Below are 22467 nucleotides of genomic sequence, written 5' to 3'. Positions count from 1 at the left end.
ATGTGCATGCTTAGTTTTCATGCATACACAAAATTGAGCATACACACAGGCCAATGTCTGGCAGCAGCAGTTCGGGGACTATGTCGGCGGATGCCCAGGAAGTAAGTTATTTGTCAGGAAGGAGTTCTTCAGCTGACAGGGCTTGTGGCTTGGGCATTTCATTTACATATGGGGAGGGGGAACTAGGAGGAGAGGAATAAGTTAAATTTGGGTTTTGCTTTAGTTTGGGGAGGGGCAGCAGACATGAAATTTATGGCCCATCCACTTTGATCTCGGGCCCATCCTAAATCGGCTGCCTGGTTACGAGACTGGTTTTATCCATGGAAAGGACCTTGATAATTGCAGTACATAAGTATTCTAACTCTTAGAGTACATAAGTATTGCCATACTGGGGAAAAACAGTGTTGTATAGTGACTAAGTAAATGGAATTAGTTACTATGCTTAAGTAAAAGTTATGTCACTTTTACTTGTAAAGAAGTACAGGATAACATTTGTTACTTTTACTTTTACCAAAGTAATCATTTTTACCACTTTTTACTCAGTTATATTTGATGCTTGCAGTTAAAAGCAGAAAATGTAAATGATGCTTCCTTGGTAAACAAACAAAACAGAAAAACCTGGAACAGGATTTTGCTATTGCAAACCTTGTCACGCAAACAGTGGATCTTCTCATTCTCAGTTTTGCTGTTCAGGGAACACAGCCTATGAGAACAGTGGAGTTGCCTGTGTTTGTTGAATTTGTTACTGGTCTCTAGCCAAAGTGATGAGTTGGATCACTTTGAAGCAGAGATGAAACTGTAGCTGGTTGCAGTTCTTGGTAAATAGACATATCTCTCTACCACAAAACAGACTGCTGGTAATTCCATAGAAAATTTTGCATTGGGGTGACTGTCCACTGGATTGATACAGTTTTTAGTGAGGAAGTCTGCTTGTCTGGCTTAAGACTGAAAGGTTCCTACACATATGCATGAGCTCATTTTCAAAGCACATAGATTTACAAAGTTACACTGTAACCTATGTAACTTTGTAAGTCTATCCTGCTTATAATCGAAAGAGAAAAACGCCTATATTCTGACCTAAATCGGGGCATGGACGTCTTTCTCACGCGGGTGCCCAAATCGGTATAATCGAAAGCCGATTTTGGGCGTTTCCAACTGCAGTCCGTTGCGGGAACGTATAAAGTTGATGGGGCATGTCGGAGGCGTGGTGAAGGCGGGACTGAGGCGTGGTTATCGGCTGAGCAGAGATGTGCGTGCTCGGCCGATAATGGAAAAAAGAAAGGCGTTTTTAGAGAGAATTTAGGTCACTTTTGTTGGACTCGTTTTTTTCACGAACAGGTCCCAAAAAAGTGCCCTAAATGACCAGATGACCACCGGAGGGAACTGAGGATTACCTCCCCTGACTCCCCCAGTGGTCACTAACCCCCTCCCACCAAAAAAAACCCAACGTTAAACACTTTTTTTTCCCAACTTGTAAGCCAGCCTCAAATGTCATCCCCAGCTCCATGACAGCAGTATGCAGGGCCCCGAAGTAATTTTAAGTTAGTTGGTGCTGTGCGGGACCCATGCAGAGAGGAAAAATTGGAAGAAATAAAAAAAACAAGCAAGTGCAGTCAGCTAAACGAGCTGTTATTGGCTGACAGAAACTTGGAGGGACTTAATGGAAAGGGAAGGATGTCTAAGCAACTGAATGATGTGGTGTAGTGGCTAGAGCACTGAGCTTGTAATCAGAAGGTTGCTGGTTCAGTTCCCCCTTTTACTATCAGTGTCCCTGACTGCACTTGCTTGCTTGTTTTTTTTTTTTTCTTCCGATTTTTCCTCTCTGCATGGGTCCCGACCTGCATACTGCTGTCATGGAGCTAGGTATGATATTTGAGGCTGGCATAGAGGCATCTCAGGGGGACCAGTGCACTACAAATGCTGGCCCCTCCCACGACCAAATGCCTTGGATTTGGTCGTTTTTGAGCTGGGCCGCTTCGGTTTCGATTATCGCTAAAAAACAAAAACGCCCAGCTCAAAAAACGCCCTACTCCAATGTATTTTCGAAAAAAGAGATGGACGTCCATTGTTTTCGAAAATACAGTTCAGCCCACCCCTTCACAGACCCGTTCTCAGAGATGGACGTTCTTACACAGAGGCGTTCGCGTTCGATTATGCCCCTCTATGTGTTTTGAGAATGAGTCTCATGTTAATGCTCTAGCAACAGTTCTTGAATATATTCATACAGAGTGCCATAAGACAAAAAATTGTTAGAACAGACAATGATTCCAACTTTGTGAAAGCCTTCTCTGTAACTGGACAGTATGACGACGATGATAAAGATGCAGATGCAAGTGATGAGCTATACAACACTATTTCTAATACAGGTAATGACAATTTGATGATGATGATAAAGTATTCTTTGCTATACAGAAGTCAAGTGTTTCAGACAGAGATTCCCTGCAGACCCTATCAGAAGAAATCAGTAGTTTTTCAGCCTGGTCTGATTTGAAGGAATTTTTTTTATCAGACTGAACCCTCCACTTTCTGCCAGTGCAATTCAACATCTTTTTAGCTTTGCTGGATTTATGATTCCCAAGTGCACTCATATAAGTGTCAGCCATGTTCAAAATTTAGTTTTTCTAAAAGCAAAGGGGATTTAATTGTAGAGCAATAAGGTTATTGGGATAAAAATGTTAACAATAGTTGCATTAATTGTAGTAGTGGTACTTTTGCTTTTTACTCAGAAAGTATTATATTAAGCAATAACTTTTTTACTTTCACTTAAGTACTTTGACCAACACTGGAAATTGTTCTTCATAGGACTTAATAGGACATGAGTTCCCTCGCCCATTAACAGCTGTATCTGCTCGTACGTTGCATTCCTCCATCCCTTTTCCCCAATTCTTTTATTTTACAACTCTTTATTTTACGTTACCAGGTGCTTATATTCCGCTCACAACGTGAGAGGTTCGGAGCGGATTACATAGTGAAGAGAACAACAATATTACATTATATTACATTACAGGTGGTTAAAGTCATTGGTATTTCACATAGTGTGATATAGGAACAACGTTATCTGGTAGGAAATGCATCAATATCGTATAATACAAAAGGCACAGGAACAGGTTATTTTGGTTACATGTACATAATTACAGGGAGGGACATTATAGTTTGGCATTAGACTTATTTCGATTGACATGTCGTGGTAACAGTTTTATGAAGAGTTCAGCAGTACGTATTTCTTGAATAGGATGGATTTTAAGGCTTTACGAAATTGGGAGTAGCAGTTGACGTTGAGCATTGGTGCCGGCAGGTAGTTCCAGAATTTGGAGACTTGGTAAGAGAATAGATTTGAGAAAGTTTTCCTGAGGCAAAATTCTTTGCAGGATGGGAAGGATAGTTTTAGAGAGCTTCTCATCCCATAACCTGAGTGCAGAGTCGTGATTAAAGGAAGCATCTATTGTTTGAAAGGCTTTACTGTTTGGAAGACATTTACCAGCATTTTAATGAAACATTGAATTGACTTGTCTCTTCTGGTGGTATCATGCCTTCTTTTACCTACTTATTTTGTTTTGACCTAATGAAGGTAGTTTAGCTTCACAAAGCTTGCCCAATATACACTAAGAAGGCCATTTATTTTATTTATTTTTGTTACATTTGTACCCTGCGCTTTCCCACTCATGACAGGCTCAATGCAGCAGGCAATGGAGGGTTAAGTGACTTGCCCAGAGTCACAAGGAGCTGCCTGTGCTGGGAATCGAACTCAGTTTCCCAGGACCAAAGTCCACCACCCTAACCACTAGGCCACTCCTCAACTCAGTGGCATTCCTAGGGGGGGCGGTGGGTGCGGTCAGTCCCGGATGCACGCCGCTTGGGGGGTGCCACGCGCCTGTCGGCTCAGCTCGTTCCGTGCTCCCTCTGCCCCGGAACAGATTACTTCCTGTTCCGGGGCAGAGGGAGCATGGAACGAGCGAAGCTGACAGGTGCGCGGCACCCCCCCCCCCCCCCAGCAGGTAAAAATGCACCCGGGGGGTGTCCTTTTGCCGGGGGGGGGGGTGCATCAGTGATCCACCCCGGGTGTCAGCCACCCTAGGAATGCCACTGCATTTACTAAGTGCTAATACCATTGCATAAAATGGGGCCTGCAACAATGTGGTAGAGGTGTTAATGCATGTTGTTAGTAAATGGCCCCCTTGTTCTAAGTAAAAGGCATCACCTACAGCTTGTTGTTTGACCTTATGTTCTGTGCTATACGGAGGTGAATTGACTTCTACAACAACTAATGTTCGTTTTTCATGACTTAGCATTTGCATAAGTAAAGAAATGGTGGACCTGATATTCAGCCAGCAGCAGGCAGCACTTTTGCTGTCAATTGCCAGCATTAAACCCAGATATTCAAAGCCAGGCCATTTACGGCGACCAACATTGAATATTCAGGGATTTCTCTTACAGTAAAAACTTAACGGGTTAAACTGATATTCAGCACTAAATGGTTAACTTTTTAGCAGTTATAGATAGGCCTGCTATTTATGTGGCCTATTTTAATTGCTGATCATAGCTAAGCAATGAGGGCCAGATTCTATAAATGGCACCTAAAAAATCAGCACTGAAATCGGTGCTGACTAAGCGTATTCTATAATCGATGCCTACATTTAGGTGCTAATTATAGAATACATTTAGTTGATATTTCAGTGCCTAAATCTACGAGCATCCATTTATAGCAACAAAAACGTGGCGTAAATCCCAGCATATAGTTTTAGGTGCACTGGACAATAGTCTTTAAATAGGCATGTAAATTTTGGAACACCCACAAAATGCCCATTTCCCTGCCCATAACCACGCCACTTTTTACCTGTGTGCATTAGAAGTTTGGCACACATATTTACAGAATACACTTAGCAACATGTGCACCTAAATTCTAATCAGTGCTAATTAGTGCTCATTATTGCTTGTTAAGTGCTGTTATCAACACTCATTAGCTTGTTAAGCTTGTTAAGTTATGTGCATTGTTATAGAATTGGTGCAGATCTCTAGGCACGCTATATAGAATCCAGAGGTTAATGTCCATGCCTAACCATCTATATCCCGGTTATCTCCCACTGAACATCCATGGATAGGCACCAGTATACTAATTAATTGGCCAGTGGCCATGTCTGGCTGGTTAAATGACTTTGAATATCGGGGGAAAGATTATTATAAGGAAAAAGAATTGCTATAGTCATTCTAAAGCATCTGGTTTCATTTAATAGATTCTGTTTTGATTGGATACAAATTCTTTCCTTAACTTTGCTTTATAACTGATTGTAGTTGCCCTAGAGAACTTTTGTCTACTTCTCAAAATAAAATTTGTTTCCTCTCTCTCTATTAAAACATTCATCTACCATATGGTGAAGTGTAGTGCAATCACTGGCCGTCTTCATACAGACTGTGCTCATTTCTAAAGTAAAGCAAGCTGTTAAACAGGAAGTGTCTTTGTGGCAAGGCAGCCTGCAGTGCACTGGATGCATCTAATTCTCAGAAGGGAAGTAGATTTCTGCTGTAATGATAGAGTCACCAAAATAAACATAATTAGATCATGACAATGAAAGTACCTGGCAACTTGCTGCACCCAACATAATGTTCCACAGCCACATTATTTCGTTTTTGTTAAAACACAGAAAAATGTGGATCATGATGTATTTTAAATCTCTCTGGATTATGTTTTAGTCCACTTGAATATAGAAATGAAGATCAACAACTAAGTTGCACATAATGCCATTTTATGAAGGGTATGTAGAGTCTGATAATTAAAGTGATTTAACTGGTCAAGAGAGGCTCCTATCCAGTTACAATACACTGAGCGGGTTGGGAGGGGCTATAGAGCGACATATAACTGAGCGGTGTCACTGAATATCTCCTCTGACCACCAAGACACTCTCTGGGCAGTGTTGGGATAGTCCAGGGCAGAGGTTAGGTGGAGCTGTGAGTTATGCAGGCACTGATAATATTCAGTAGTGACAGCAGCTGGCCTTATGGAGTTTAAGGGGGGGTTTGGACAGATTCCTGAATGAAAAGTCCATTGAACATTATTAAAAATCTTTTTTTTGGGGGGGGGGGGTTGCCGGGTTCTTGAAGCCTGGATTGGCCGCTGTTGGAGACAGGATGCTGGGCTTGATGGACCCTTGGTCTTTTCCCAGTATGGCGGTACTTACGTGCTTATGCTTATGTGCTTAAGTACCGATGCCCACATATTTAATCAGACAAATGGAAGCACATAAATAGCATCCTGTCTTTGCCTGGTTAGCTATGTGGCTACTGTATTGACATCAGCAATAGATATGTCCAACTATTTCAAAACAGCTCCAAATCTAACACTTCAGTTTCACCACAATCTTTTCAGCGCTGTCGCTTTACACTTTTATTCTTTCAATTAACTTTTTGGGAACCTCAGCGGTGCTCATTGCTAATACCAGCAAGAAGCAATGTATCTAGCACCCACCTCTTCATTGGCTCTCCCGATTACCTACTCTTCAAATGTACTTATTTTTAGTGATAACCATCAGTTTACTTTCAACTCAAATGTAAATGAGAATACTCATCTTTTTTTGATTGTATCTGGCTCGGGGGGGGGGGGGGTAGAAGCGTCTGTGAAATGTTCTTTTGTGAAGTGACTTTGCAAAAATGTATTGTATGTGAAAGAATAGTGCAAGATGTCTAAATTTTGAACTTTTGGGGGGCTACCAGGAGCTTTTGCTATTTTCATGCACAGCACACCTTTGCAAGGTCACTTTGCACTTTAGTACATAGGGCCATGTACATTGTTTTGACTAGCTGTCAGGAACTTTGTTCACTTCCTCAGGTCAATCCTGAATGAGCTAGGGATGGATTTTATTGTGGCAGCATCATCTTTAGCTCACCATGACCTGACCTTATCAAAGGAGCACAGGAAGACATTTCACATAAACATCAATACAAAAACAGAAACAACAAAAGAAAAGCCCTTCCTCCAGTGAAACCCTCCAAGGCCTTTGCCTATACCCTACCACCCCCTTACCTTACTTATTGATTCTCCGTCATCAAAATGAGGTAGGAGAGAACTTCCAGTCTCTGTTGGCCTGCTAGATGCCATCTTCAAAATGACTGAATCAAGGTAAAGGACCCACCTTTTAAATTTAACAATAACTAATGTGTAACTAATAAACTGAAGACTTCATAGAACATCATATGTAATCAAACACCTAGCAGACTCATTAATCTTCCTTCAATATATATATATTTTTAGAATCTTTGGCCAGTATAATACATGGGCTCTTTTTTTTTTAGACATATTTATATGCATTTCAGATCTGTAGAAAAATAATAGCTTGCAAAACCATGACTGAAAGTTGCTGCTGAAGAAGGTCATAAGTACATAAGTGTTGCCATACTGGGAAAGACCAAAGGTCCATCGAGCCCAGCATCCTGTTTCCAACAGTGGCCAGTCCAGATCACAGATACGCGGCAAGATCCCAAAAATGTACAAAACATTTTATACTGCTTATCCCAGAAATAGTGGATTTTCCCCAAGTCCATTTAATAACAGTTTATGGACTTTCCCTTTAGGAAGCCGTCCAAACCTTTTTTAAACTCTGCTAAGCTAACCACCTTTACCACATTCTCTGGCAACAAATTCCAGAGTTTAATTAAACATTGAGTGAAGAAAAATTTTCTCCGATTCATTTTAAATTTACTACATTGTAGCTCATCGCATGCCCCCTAGTCCTAGTATTTTTGGAAAGCGTGAACAGATGCTTCACATCTTCCCATTCAATTCCACTCATTATTTTCTAAACCTCTATCATATCTCCCCTCAGCCGCCTGAACAAATTCTTTAAAATATGTCATAAACCAACCAACACAAAACAAGGTTTAAAATACATTCTATATCAGGGGGTCAGGCTTATCTTTGAACAGTTTTCAACATGACACCAGTGAGCCCTGAGGCTAGCACCATGATATTGTGCAGGTCTATGCTGTAATGTACTTGTACAGGTAAATGGTGCCATCTCAGGGCTAACCAGTGCCATTTAGACAACAGGCCCTGGCAGAACAGGAGTAACTGGGGGTTTCAGCTTTTGGAGCCTTTGGATATGGTGAACTCCAGAGGCACTGGAGATATAGAAGGCCCACATGTTTTCAATTTGTAATTTATTTTGATTTGTTTGTTTTATTTTTCATTTCTGGAATGGAATCAAAATAGGGGAAAAAAAAGAATTTCAGAGGGGTTTTCCTTCATAACAAAATGAAACTTTTTTTATTGCATTTTTCATTTCAGTCGGAAACAAATGCTATCTCTGCTTGAAACTTAGCCTGAAACATTTTAAATGAGTCCAATAAAAGTGCATCACCTCCAGTGTATTTCTTGACCTTTATTTTCAATATGTTATGATACCCTAGAGACTGGGTTGGTTGAGAAATGTTCGTTTTAGTAGGCAATTGACCCTGTTAAGTGTTGCTCAATGTTTAGATCACATAACAGATTATATTCTTCACAAAAAACTCTTTCTGCTTGTTTATGAGAGAAGGGCCATGTATTCAGTCTCGGAGCATAATAAAATGTTTAGTTTAAAGCAGTGATAGTGTAAGCTTGTGAATTGGGGCCCTGTATACTAAGCAACGCTAAGGGTGACTAGCGTTTTTAGCATGTGCTAATGATTAGCAGGTGCTAAACACTAAAGTTGCCTATAGGAACATATGGGCGACTCTAGCATTTAGCGTGCACTAATTTTAGTGTGCACTAAAAACTTTAGCGCACCTTAGTAAACAGGGCCCTTGATTACATTTATTATCTGTATTCTGTGCTCTCCTTCCCAACGTCCCTTGATTATATTGTAACTTTTCCATCTCCTTCCTTTCCTCCAGAGTGTGTCCAATAAGGTGAATTTGTAAACTGATTATGGAAGACCCCGCCCCTATTCCTTTTTATTATTGAATTTTGTAAATTGCTTAGATTCTCAAGGGTTATTATTCACCTGAAATGGTCAGACTGGTTTTTAAACACTGACCATTGCCAGCTAAATTAGCCCCAAAGAGTACCGTGCTCTGTCCGGGCACCAGCCCTGAATGTACAATGTTAATTTAAGTAGGGCTGACTGCGGATCTCGGAAGATTCTTAGCCAGGACCCGCATAACTTTTTTAAGTAGTCAGCCCTTCTGATTCCACCCCCCTCCGTTGCAGCAAGGAAGGAAACCCTCCTCCCAGCCCCAAGTCCTGATAGTTCCCACTCCCCAGAGGCCTGCCTGGGATCCCTGGTGGTCCAGTGAGGGTAGAGAGACAGGAGCGAAGCCCACTTACTCCTGCCCCTAGTGGCTGCTGCAGCAAAATGGCTGCCACAACCTCTAGCAGCAGCCTCATAGTACTTGGTCATGGCTGGCCAGAGCTGATATTCAGCGGCACTACCCTTTCAGTGGCACTGAATATTGATGGTTGGGTGGTCCCATGTGATTTAAGTGGGCAGAAGCCTTTCCTGCCTGCTTAAATAATTTTGAATATTGGTCCATTAAATTGAACTTAAATGTATGGGCCCGATATTCAGCCCACAGCAGTATATAGCTTGTAAGCCGCTTCCAGCTGTGGTCTGAACTAATCCTGGATAGTCAATGCTGTGGCATACGCAGCTCCCAGCATTGAATATCCAGGTATATCCGCTGACCTAGTAGTTAACTGGGCACCGGCCAATATTCAGACCGGTGACCGGTTAACGTGGCACATAAAGATAGGACAGCTGTTTTCCTGTCCTACCTTTATACAGTTACGTAGCCAGTTAGCAGCCAGTTCAGTAAAAAATTGTATTAACCAGCTAAGTTGACCCTCCTCCCTAACTCCGTTCCAACCTGCCCCTATCCTGGCCCCTCTTTTACCATGCAGTTTTCATTCTATTCCATGTAAAATAAAAAAAAAGTAAGAAAATATTTTCCTCCCATAAATCAATATGGAGGATGAAGCATTCTGTCCTTTGGTCTATGCTTTTATATTCTATCTACATGGAATGTGAAATAGGTTGAGATTCCAAATAAGCTAAGACTACCTCTACTTCAGGAAGCAGGAGAAAGTTTGGTTCTTTTAGCCATCCATCTATTTATCCCAATGGCGTTGTACTACCTATCTTGTCCTGTTTATATATCTCAACTGTATTTGCCCTCTCAGCTACCTATTAAGGTTGTTTTATTGTATTGTATTGAACAAACAGTGTTAATATCAAATCCATATTATTTTAATGTTCAAATGTGTGCCTATAAGTTGTTTCATTGGTATTTTGCTCACATTATATCATATCTATGTTATTTCAAGGTTCTTCCATGCTATTTATTATGGTATCATTCATTTTCTGCTGACATTTATCATATTTCTGTTATATGATTGTTTTACAGTGCTGTTAAATGTTTGTATTTCTGACACTGTTATCATGTTAGTCCTATTACTAGTTTTCAATTTGCCATTACCAAGTTTACTTCATTCATTTGGTCATTTTACTATTTTTGGCTGTTAACAAAAATTGTAAGTGATATAGCAGTCTGTGTGTAGCTGTATTCTGCCTTGGGTGAATCTCTTCACAAATGTGGCCATAGTGGAGGAGTGGCCTAGTGGCTAGAGTACTGATCTTGACATTCAGCGGTGGCTGGTTCAAATCCCAGTGCTGCGCCTTGTGATCTTGGGCTAGTCACTGAGGTGATGTTTTACTTAGGCGCGCTGGTGTTTTTAGTGTGCACTAAATGCTAAAGACGCCAATGTATTCCTATGGGTGTCTTTAGCGTTTAGCTCATACCTATTTTTAGTGCGTGCAACAAACACCAGCGCACCTAAGTAAAAGACCCCCTAAACCCTCTATTGCCTTATGTGCAAACTTACGCCTATGTTTACTAAGGTGCGCTATAGGCACGTTAGCGTTTTTAATGCACATAAATGGTTTATGCGTGTTAAACGCTAACGTGCCCAAAGAAATGTATAAATCTGATTAAGAAGACCATCTCTTCCTAATGTGAGGACTCAAATCACAGATCATTCATTCCTGTCCCAATCATCACAATATATAGCATGTACACAGTCCAATATCTAAATCTTCAATTTCACTTCATTTCTTTCCTAATGGGGATCTTCAGAGTAGCTGTCCGCATCACCATTTGGGGGCAGCATCCCCTATATTAATGGCACTGAACATATCTTCATTGATCTACCCATCGTTAGCAATAATTTTTCTATATGATTATTTTATACTTTTTCCTTCTTTTATATAAAATACTATTACTTTTGAGATGTATAATGCATAATGAAGCTACTTAACTTTAGCAGCGATTTTTCAACCAGATCAAACCTCCGCCGACTTGGCATGTTAGCGTTTAATGTGCCTTAACTTTAAAGGTGCATTAGAAATGCTAACGTTCCTTACTAAGCATACCCCTTAGATTGTGAGCCCAACAGATCAACACCCGGTGTACCTGAATGTAACTCACCTTGAACTACTACTGAAAAAGTGTGAGCATAATCCAAATAAATAAAATAATAAATCTCAGCAGCCTTTATGTGTTGCTTTCAGAAAGACAATACCACTTTCTTTACTGGGAGCTTTTTCAAAGCATTTTGCCAGACCCTATGGGTACATTCTGTAAAGTAGTTGAAGCCAATAGATCAGACTCTGTTTCCCTTCCCATTCAAAAAAAAAGCAAGCAAACCTATGAGTTGCTGCATCCACGTTGTCATTCTTTATTGTTGGCAGCATTTTAAAAATGTAATCTCACTTATAGTTTTAAACATGCTGGCTTGTGCAGCATACAGATGTACAAAGAGGAAGTATAATAACGGAATAACTTTTCATAGCTAGAGTAGTAATTGGTTATAAATTGTAATCAGTGTGTCATTTGGAGGGGCTGGTTATAGGGACACCCTAGCACTGTTATATTTGTGGAGAGAAAAAGATAGAGACCTGTGTGGCCGGGGGGGGGGGGGGGGGGCACAAAATATTGCTCAAATACAAAGGGTGCCATGAACTGAAAAAGTTTGGGAACCACTGGTTTACACAATTAGGTCTTGGGTGTAATGATTGAAATTAGTGGATACCAGAGATTTTGGTATTTATTGTCACTTATTTGTGAGCACCATTCACCTATTCACTTATTTTTGTTTTATTTTTAATTATTGTTGTTAGCGTTGTTAGGGTCTTCTGGTTTTTTTTTTTATTTATCATTTTACTTAATTACATTCAGATTTATCACATAAATGTAAGGAAATACAGAAATTAATATAAAAAGGAAAACATTTTCTCTCAACAATATATATTTACATAATTGTCCATAATTGGAAGATCCAAGATCAGGAAAACAATCTTAAAGAAAATAAGAAAAACTCAAAATGGTTAATCTTACACTTCACATTTTCTGAGGGAGGAAGGTTAATCGGTTATTGCAGCCGGTACAGTGGTAACTGAAGGAAGTTGCTGCAGAGGATTCGTCATCTGTTTCCACAAACTCTTATAATTTCTTAGGTTCAAACAAATAAGTAATAAGGAAAATAAAACACTTACAAGGGTCTTCTGTTTTGTTGGGTTTTTTTTGTTAGATATATATTTTTTACTATTTCAAGAAACCAATAGAGCTCACATCATGGGAAAAGAAAAGGAATAATTAATCTAATTGGATAGCCATTTGCACCAACTGAAACATGGTGCAAATTTATACAACCTGATTCTCTCTAGTTCTCCATTTTTGTTTCACATTACTTCTATTCGTAGGGCAGTTATTAAACACCTACCACACCCAACAGCCTTTGCAATCCAACAGTGAGCACAGGGCCTGTTTGACTGCAAAGGCTGTTGAGTGAGAAAAAAAAATATACACCTAAATTATGTGTGTATCCCCGTTATTCTATAACACGTGTTAATTTTAGGAACACCCTTGTTTCACCTATGACCTGCCTATTTCTGCGCCCCTCCCTTTTTTTAAATGTGCATAAATTTTAGGTGTGGGTCCCATGCCTAAATTTATGTATGTAAAGTTCAATTCAATTTAATTAATGACAATAATTGCTTGTTCAAAAGCCAATTATTGGTGCTAATTAGCTTGTTATTCAATTACATTGCAGGCACAAATTGGGTGCCCACCCAAATTTACATGTGCAGTTTTTAGTGGCTTTTAAAGAATTAGGGTTAAGGGCTCTTGCATTACTTTTTCAGGTCTCATGCACTAATGGAAAAATTAGCATGGGACCTGCAAAAATGAAAAGAAAAAAAAACCTTATTTTTGGGCCATGTTAGAAATGGGCTTAATGCATAGGAAAGTCCCACATTAAAATGTGTGAATGGATACTTTTACTAAGCTACAGTATGTTAAAAAGTAGCTTTAGCACACCCTTATGTAACCTAGTGGTTAGTGCAGAAGACTTTGATCCTGGGGAACTGGGTTCAATTTCCAGTACAGCTCCTGCTGACTCTGGGGAAGTCACTTAACTCTCCATTGCCCCAGGTACAAATAGGTAGCTGCATATACTATGTAAACCATTTTTTAATGTAGTTGCAAAAACCTCAGAAAGGCAGTATATCAATTCCCTTCCCTTATGGGGGTCTTTCCTGCACACTAAGGCTATTTTTACCGCATCCAGAAAATGGCATATTTTCCTATTTTCTGAATTAATGGCCATGTGCTAATTTTGCCATTAGCACATAGCAATTAAAAAAATTAGAGGAGCAGTTACCGTCAACTATTTTGCAGGCACTAAGGGCTCACATGCTAATTCTGGAATAATAAGAAATGGCAATGTAGATGTGATACTGATTAGTGCATAAATGCCCATTCTCTGCCCCCCAGACACATCCCCGGTCCCAGAAAAATTACAAAATATTTTTTAGCATGTGATTTGTGTCCGCAGATCCAAAACTTACCACAGGCAACTGATTGCATCAGTGTTGCCAGATGGGTGGGTTTCCCACCCAATTGGGCTGTTTTTTAAGCCAGGATGCTGGAAAGTTTTGAAGGCTGCGGGCTGCGGGAAATTGGGCTTCTTTTTCGTTGCAGCTGTGCGGGGTTTGCGCTTTCTTCGGGGGCTTCTATTGGTCCAATTTGGTCCAATAGAAGCTTTTCCGGGGTAGGGTTGACATCAGGGGCGGGGTTAATGACATCAGATGTGACGTCAGGGGCGGGGCTAACGACATCAGAGGTGCCGTCAGGGGCGGGGGTCGGTGACGTTGGGGGCGGGGTCGGTGACGTTGGAGGCGGGGTTTGACTTTGGGTGGGTTTTGGGCTGGTTTAGGGGTGGGGAAAATTTTTCCCATCTGCCCACGCTGCCTACAGTAAGCGCCAGTGCTTACTACGGCTTAATGGTTTTTTTTTTTTAGAAAGGCCCCTGAATAATTTAGGACAGCTTTTTTTTTATTTCTGTGTAAATCATGTGTGTAGTTATTTGGATAGTGATGCTAAATATTGCCAGTCTTTGGATTAAATCCTGGTTTGCCTAGTCTTCTCACACTCACCCTCTAAGCTAGAATGGTTTGTAATTATTTTCAGCAGCATTATCCTGCTGCTGCCCAAATAAGTCATTTTAAATATTGGACCCACATTTTTTTAGGCAACTGAACAAACCAATACATGTTAACAAATGCACATCCCTACAAGATGATATTTCCAGCTTTGTTCTTTCTGAATGAATGTCTTTTAAAACTTTTTTTATTTATTGTTAGATGGATACTGTTTCATGGGAAATGCGAACTCTTTACTCCAGTGTTCCTGAAGATGCAGAAGAAAAGGCAGAACATTTATTGGTGAAAGAGGTAAATTTCTGGTTTGCTACACTTTTACATAATTAGTAACATAGTAGATGATATAAGTTCACAACTATAGCTGGCATTTGTATTTTCAAAACTTTATAATGGTGCATTCATTTATATCCACTTTTGGGACTCTCAGAGATACAAAGAAGTATGGAGTGACTCACAAAGGGGTCCTTTTACTAAGGTACGTTGAAAAATGGCCTGCGGTAATGTAGGCGTGTGTTTTGAGCACATGGAGATCCATTTTTCAGTACACCTGCAAAAAATGCTTTTTTACATTTTTTTGCTGAAAATGGACATGCAGCAAAATCAAAAATTGTGCGTGTCCATTTTGGGTCTGAGACCTTACCGCCAGCCATTGACCTAGTGGTAAAGTCTCAGGCTGTAATGACCTGCGTACGTCAAATGCCACTTAGTATGCGTAGCGGACGCATGCCAGAAAATAAAAATTATTTTTTGGACGTGCATATTGGATGTGCACAAAAAATGAAATTACCGCAAGAGCCACACAGTAGTCAGGCGGTAACTCCATTTTGGTGTGCATTGGGCATGCATAGATGCTTACACAGCTTAGTAAAAGGGCCCCATAGGGATCCTTGCTCACACACTTTGAGGTGTGCAACAGAATCTCTAAGTGAATCTCTCATGATACAAAGTATGCACCATAGTTCATCAGCTGCATGAAAATATGTATTTTCTTTTAGACCTGAGCAAAGTGACAGTGATCATAAACTCTCTGGGTCATTATGTTTCACCAGATTTCTGCTTAGACACCCCAGTTTGCATCAAACATATTTCCCGGAGGGTGCCCTTTCTTCCCCAGCCCTTTACAAATAGGCTGTTGCTGCATCTTGTGAAGTCATGGGATGAACAAAAAGCTTGAGGAAGAAAGACTCTAAGAATAATTATAAAGTGATTTCCCAACCTATTAATGAATGTAATATTGCAAAATGTTTCTCCAAAGAGTTCAGTGCCTTATTATCTTGCTGTAGTATATTACAGGTAATGTCAAAACTTTATTTCTAGGCTGCTCTTAATATAGTCAGTTTTAAACCTTTATACTACTCCGTAATCAAGGCTTCAGATGGGCACAGCCCTCGGTATGTTAGAAGACATAATAATAAGACTAGCATTTCTGTAAGAAATATCTCAGCCAGTAGGTCTCATTCTGACTCAGTTCTTGCAGTTTTGTGTAGAGAATTAATAATACAGTAGAAAAATTAATGCAACGTATAAAGGGGTAGTTTTGTGTTCAAGAGAACAATTCAAGATGTTCCATTATGTTTTTTTCTGTATTTAGATTAGTTGTTACCATGCTATTTGGTAGCGAAATGATATTTAGCATTAGAGGGCCTGTGATTAGTGATACTTGTCCATGTAGCATCGCCTGCCGTCCTGATAAGTAGCACTGACCAAAGCAGTACAGGGGCAGAACTAGAATATATGCAGACACCAGTGATATTCAGTTCTGGTACTCAGTACAGGAAAAATATTACCAGTATCCAGATACCTGGATATTCAGTGCTGATATCCAGAGAATTGCTGCACTGAATAATCAGGGATGTTTAACCATCATGGCCGACATCGAAATAATGACAGCAGAGTTTAAATGTGCCCTTAGGACAAAACACCTTAATATTGTATTAGATAAGTCCCATAGAGCAGTGCTTCTCAACCCAGTCCTTGAGGCACACCTAATTCCATCTGGTTTTCAAGATATCCATAATGAATATGCATGGGATAGATTTACATACCAAGGAGGCAGTGCATGCACATTTTTCTCATGCATATTCATTGTGGATATCCTGAAAACCTGACAAGACTAGATGTGCCTCAAGGACTGGGTTGAAAAGCAGGGCCATTGAGGACAATGAAATTGTCCCCCCCCCCCCCCTCCCATGAATTCTGTCCAGATTTTATCAGATTCTGATTGATAAATGAAAATCCTGAGGCTGCTCTAGTTGTCTTCTGGGATTGGCTCAGACTTTGATGTTCTTGTGATATACAGAGGACAATTTTCAAAACTGTGTATGGGTAGAAAGCATTTTATTCATATTAGGTTGGCTGTCTGAAAATGGCTTCCACTTGTACATGCTTATAACTACTTTTCCCATGATGGGTTTTGATAACAGTCTGCACTTCTATGTATGTTATAAATTATCGGGGGGGGGGGGGGAGAGGGCAATTGTATAATTGGGTGCCTCCATTTAGGCATCCTTATGCTGTGTAGTAAAAGCCAATTCAATAATGGCACCTAGGCAACCAGATTTCATTATAGAATACTAGCATAATCTGCTATTGGTGCACTTTACATTTAGGTGCCCTCAGTTACACCTGCCTTAGACCTGGTGTAACTGCGGGTGCCCAAGTACAGCAAGGGCACAAGTAACTTACTATAGATATGCATGTAAGTGGCAGCCCCACCCATACCCCTCCTCTCCTCTATCCATTCTTTCCCCTTGCATTTACATGCTCTGCCACTTATGCAAGCCCTTACAGAATAACACTTAAGTGTTTTCCTGCCACTTACATGTGTGAGTACACTTACCCCTAAAAGTGTCAGTATTCTGTACACGTACATGTTCAAGTGACACATAATTGTGAGTGCCCTGTTATACATATAAAACCCAATTGTATAATTGTCCTTTATCTCCCATATTCTATATATATGAAACCCAAAATTGGGCACCAATCCAAGATGTGCACCCAATTAAATTGGCTAAGGAGCCAATCAGTGCCCAAATCCTATAGTGCACAACCCAAAATGGGGCATGGCCATAGGAGGTGCATGGGTGAGTCAGGGGCATTCCTAAAATTTGCACACAGTGTTATAGAATACCAGTGATATATGCCCAAATTGGGCACAGAGAATTATACCTGGTTTCAGCAAGTATAAGTCCTGGCTTCCAAACCGGGTACCAAAATCAACACTCAGTGCTATTCTATATTGAGTGCTCATTATAGAATAACATTGAGTGCCATTTACTGAATTTAGCCAATTTTTGAGCACCAATTACTGTTTCAAGCCCAATATGTATAAGCTTGTTAAATAAAATATTTTCTTTCCCCCTCCCCAAAGTTTTAGAATATGGCCTACAGAAATCCCCCCCCCCCCCCCCCCCCATCCAGAGGCAGAACTCTCCCAATGAAGTTCTAGCCTCATTCCACCAGAATGTAATATTGTGACCAACGAACTTTCCCTCCAAAATTCAAATTTGTGACCAACAGACTTTCCAGTCTCAATTTCCTACCCAAATCTCTTTCCTTCCTGAGGAAACTACCCACCTTAAACCGCAGTCAATCAGGTTTGAAAAACCTCTATATATAAAGACAAACCGCAGACCTCACAGCTCTAAAGAAAGTTACCTCATGGTGGCTAAAACGTTGGTTCCACGTAATCAGATGTGGCAAGACCAGACTACTGCAACAATCGTTTTGGCACCTTGGAAACCTAAGAGAAAACATGAAGAGGCCAATATTCAAAGGCATTTAGGGGCCCTTTTACTAAGATGCACCGAAAAATGGCATATGCTGGTGTAGGCATGTGTATTGGATGCACACAGTTCCATTTTTCAGGCACGCCCACAAAAAAGGCCTTTTTTTTGCTGAAAATGGATGTGCGGCAAAATAAAAATCAGCACGCATCCATTTTGGACCTGAGACCTTACCGCTCCCCCCTTATTGACTTAGCGGTAAGGTCTCTCGCGTTAACCGGGCGGTAATTGACGGCACACATACACTGCAACGTGGTAGAAAATAGAAATTATTTTCTGCTGCGCGTTTTGGACGTACATCAAAATTAGAATTACCACCTGGGGCACATAGTAGCCAGGTGGTAGTTCTAATTTGATGCATGTTGTATGTGCATGGGTGCCTACGTGTCTTAGTAAAAGGCCCCTTAACCTGTTAGCAGGTGTTGCTAACCAGATAGGTGCAAGTGAGAGGGATACTCAGCAGCATTGACCAGATAATGTTACTGCAAATTTCCTTTGACTACTTCAGCATTATCTAGACAGTGCCAAGATGGTCTGTGAGTGGAATTAGAGGTTATCTGATTAGTAGCCGTATTCAGACCACTAACCCCTGGATTCTATCTAAGGCGCGGCAAGTAGAACATGTTAAATTGTATGCATGGCCGCTTTACACACGCTACTCAATTGAGTAAGAAGCCAATCAATGATGATAATTGGTTAATGACAACCAAAAATCACTAATTGGTAATAATTGGAATTTACGCATACTTTTTATATGTATTCAAAAAAGAGGCATGCATAAATTCTATTGCGTGTAGCTGAAAAGGGGGCACTGGCATGGGAGGATTGGGAGCGTGTTGGGGGCATCACTTCAATTTGGCGGGAAGTACCTACATTTAGACATAGGCATTTACACCAGGTTTTCAGTGGCATAAGTGGCCACGCCTAAATATAGGCGTGTTCCCCGGTCCTATGTGCTATTCTGGACACTGCACTTACTTGTGCTATACAGAATAGTGTTAGGTGCATTAATTGGACGCATCGAGATTTTAGACACCTTTTACAAAATCTGGCCCTAACTGGTTAACAAACTGGATTAAATTAGTACAAGGAAAAGGATATCTTAACTTTATCCAGTTAGCTAACTGGATAGCACTTCCAGGCAGTGGCATTCCTAGCCTGGCTGACACCTGGGGCGGATCGCCGATGCGCCTCCCCCCCCCCCCCCCCCCCCGGCGAAACAACACCCCCCCCCCCCGGGTGCAGCATGACCCCCCCCCCTCCGAGTGCATTTTTACCTGCTGGGGGGGTGCCGTGTGCCTGTTAGCTCCGAGTCCGCTCGTTCCCTCCCTGCTGCTCCCTCTGCCCCAGAACAGGAAGTAACCTGTTCCACGCAGAGGGAACAGCAGGGAGGGAACGAGCGGACTCGGAGCCAACAGGCGCGCAGCACCCCCCCAGCGGCGTGCACCCGGGGCAGACCGCCCACACCGCCCCCCCTCCCCCTTGGTACGCCACTGTTTCCAGGTCAGTGCTAAGAATGGATATTCAGTGCTATCTAGTATCCAGGTACTGAATATCTGGATTTGTTTTAACCATGAAAGCCAGCATTTTGCTTAAATGCTGACCACCTCACTTCTATATCATCCAGGAATGCTGCATGTACCTCAGAACAGGTATAAATTTCTGTAAGAGCTTTCATGGAGGGAGTATATTTACATAATAGCATAATGCCTCTGTATTTCCTTTCTAAGCACATATAACTCATGTGCATATCTGCCACACTAGTCAGGTAGTCGGTTATAAAAGTAATCCCATGCAATACATTTTTCAAGGATTTGTCAGGGTCTAATGTGTATTGAGAAGTGACAAGAGTATTTTTTTTTCCTTTCATAGGCTTCCAAATATTACAATTCACAGTGGCATGTAGTGAACTACAAGTATGAACAATACTCGGGAGATTATCGACAGCTACCTGAGTAAGCATGAACATGATTATAGCACTTTTTACTTAAAATGTGTCAATTATTATTTCTCTGGGCAAAGTTATATGCTGTTTGAATAACATGTGGGGCATATTTATCAACAAGTTGTACGTAGTTATCAACATTAAGACACGTTATTTTATCACTAACGGGCTCTTTTAGCACAGGCCGCGTTTTACGGAATAATACCTACAGTTACTAATTACTGGGGTTAACAGTAAAATAACGCATCTTAATGGTAGCTCATGTTGATAACTTCCCCAGTATAATTTTTTTTAAAAAGCCTGTACAACAGAATATCTTTACTGAAAGATTGTAAACTCTTTAGTCATCATTCAAGCCATTCTCTGTAAGTGTATTTCCAGCCTGACTTAAGCAGCTAGGCTTGAGGTTGAAAATTCAATTAAATTTGGCTGGTTAAAATTTTACTAGTTAGATTTTCTTGCAATTAATTTGCCTACTCTATCATGCTAGCTAGCATTGAAACTCCATGCAAAATGGCTAACCTTTTTCCTCCAATCTGAGTGCACTTTTTCTCACTATCTAAATTGATAACTCTTTAAATTTAGGTGATTACATTTAGCCAGTGGCGTTCCTAGGGGGGCGGACACCCGGGGCGGCACCCCCCCCCCCCCCCGATGCAGCGTGGACCCCCCCCCCCCCGGCGAAAGACCCTCCCCCCCATGAAAGAGCCCCCCCGGGTGCATGCCGCTAGGGGGGGTGCCGCAGCGCGCGCCTGCTGCGAGTTTACTAACTTTGCTCGTCCGCTGCAGCTCCCTCTGCCCCGGAACAGGAAGTAACCTGTTCCGGGGCAGAGGGAGCTGCAGCGAACGAGAGAGGTTAGCAAACTCTCGCAGCAGGCGAGCACCATGGCACCCCCCAGCAGCGTGCACCCGGAGCGGACCGCCCCCACCGCCCCCCCCCCCCTTGGTACGCCACTGCATTTAGCCAATTGGAAGGGAAACTTCAAAACAGCAGTGGTTTAATCAGCCAAATCCTGATTTTAGTTGCTTAAATCTTTTTAACCTCTACCCCCCCCCCCCCCCACCCCATATAGTTCATTTTTAGCAGCCTCTACTGCTGTCTTGGGCAATTCCCTTACTATTCCATTTTTGTAGAGTTATGATTTTGCAAGTCTCTGAACCTGACAAAGGCTTCCATCCTAAACATCATCAACTTGATCTTTTCCCTTTCTCTACTTCTAGGTTCATTTTTAGAGCTGAGCTGAAGACAGTTATAGCTTGCTGTAGCTAAAAAGGGAGAAAAAGGAGAAAAATACTTAACTCCAGGTTATCAGACAGAGTTGAGGGTGTTAGTAGGTACTGTATACAGCAAACTCAATCCAGAAATATGTTATCTAATTGTAGATGCTTCTCACCCTATTTGAAAATATTACATACTTAGCACAGAAGAAAAGCAGTAGTCAAAAGAGTCATAATTGAAAAATAATATTACACCAAATGGTCAAATTAGGTATCTTATGCATGAACTTTCTTCATGTAGGGGGTCTTCCATTCATACAATTGCTATAATACCCAGCTATTTATCAGTTACATTAAACAAAAAAAAATTAGGTCCATCAGGAGATCTGTTATCCATCAAAATATCCATGGGATTATTCAGCCATACTTCCTCATTGGTCCATTTTTTGGTGATGCAATCTTTGAAAATTTCACAACTTTCAAAAACTTTGTCTATCTTTCTTTCCTCTTGAATAAAACTCCAGATATAGATGGTTATTAAGATCTTAGAAATATTTCTTCAGTGGGACCAGCTGCTGACATAGATCCTTCACTGAAGTTGGTCACTTAGGGACCCTTTTACAAAACAGTGGTAAGCCCAACGTGGGCTTACCGCACACTAAAACTGAACTACCACCAGACCAACGTGGCTGCCAGTGGTAGTTCCAGGTTGAACGCACACCATTTCTGGTGCTGCCCAGTTACGTTGGGTTACCACAGGAGCCCTTACTGCCACCTCAATGGTAGGCAGTAAGTGCTTCCCACCACATGACCACGTGGTAAATGTTATCTTACCGCATGGCCATTTTTGGGAAGCTTTTTATCCGCTGTGGTAAAAAGGGCCCTGGCACTTGGGAAAAATGACCCCCGCCACTACCACAGGGCCCTTTTTCCCGCAGCTTAGTAAAAAGACTCCTTAAAGAGCAAAAACTCTTTTAGTTGTGATATATAAAATTCATAATATACATCTCCAATAATCTGAAACATTTTAATCTTTACTCCCTTTTAATTGTCT

General features: G+C 41.1%; 1 protein-coding gene across 1 annotated transcript in view; it reads left to right on the top strand.

Moving 5' to 3' along the window:
• Positions 1 to 22467, top strand: part of DOCK10 (dedicator of cytokinesis 10) — a 370777-nt gene that overhangs the window by 107122 nt on the left and 241188 nt on the right. Inside the window, exons 3-4 of the mRNA XM_030216095.1 lie at positions 14667 to 14756; positions 20123 to 20205. Coding sequence (XP_030071955.1) covers positions 14667 to 14756; positions 20123 to 20205 — 173 coding nt within the window. The remainder of the gene's footprint in view (positions 1 to 14666; positions 14757 to 20122; positions 20206 to 22467) is intronic.

Source organism: Microcaecilia unicolor, chromosome 10 (genome assembly GCF_901765095.1).
Source record: "Microcaecilia unicolor chromosome 10, aMicUni1.1, whole genome shotgun sequence".
NCBI lineage: Eukaryota > Metazoa > Chordata > Amphibia > Gymnophiona > Siphonopidae > Microcaecilia > Microcaecilia unicolor.
This window is presented reverse-complemented; position numbering and strand designations above follow the sequence as displayed.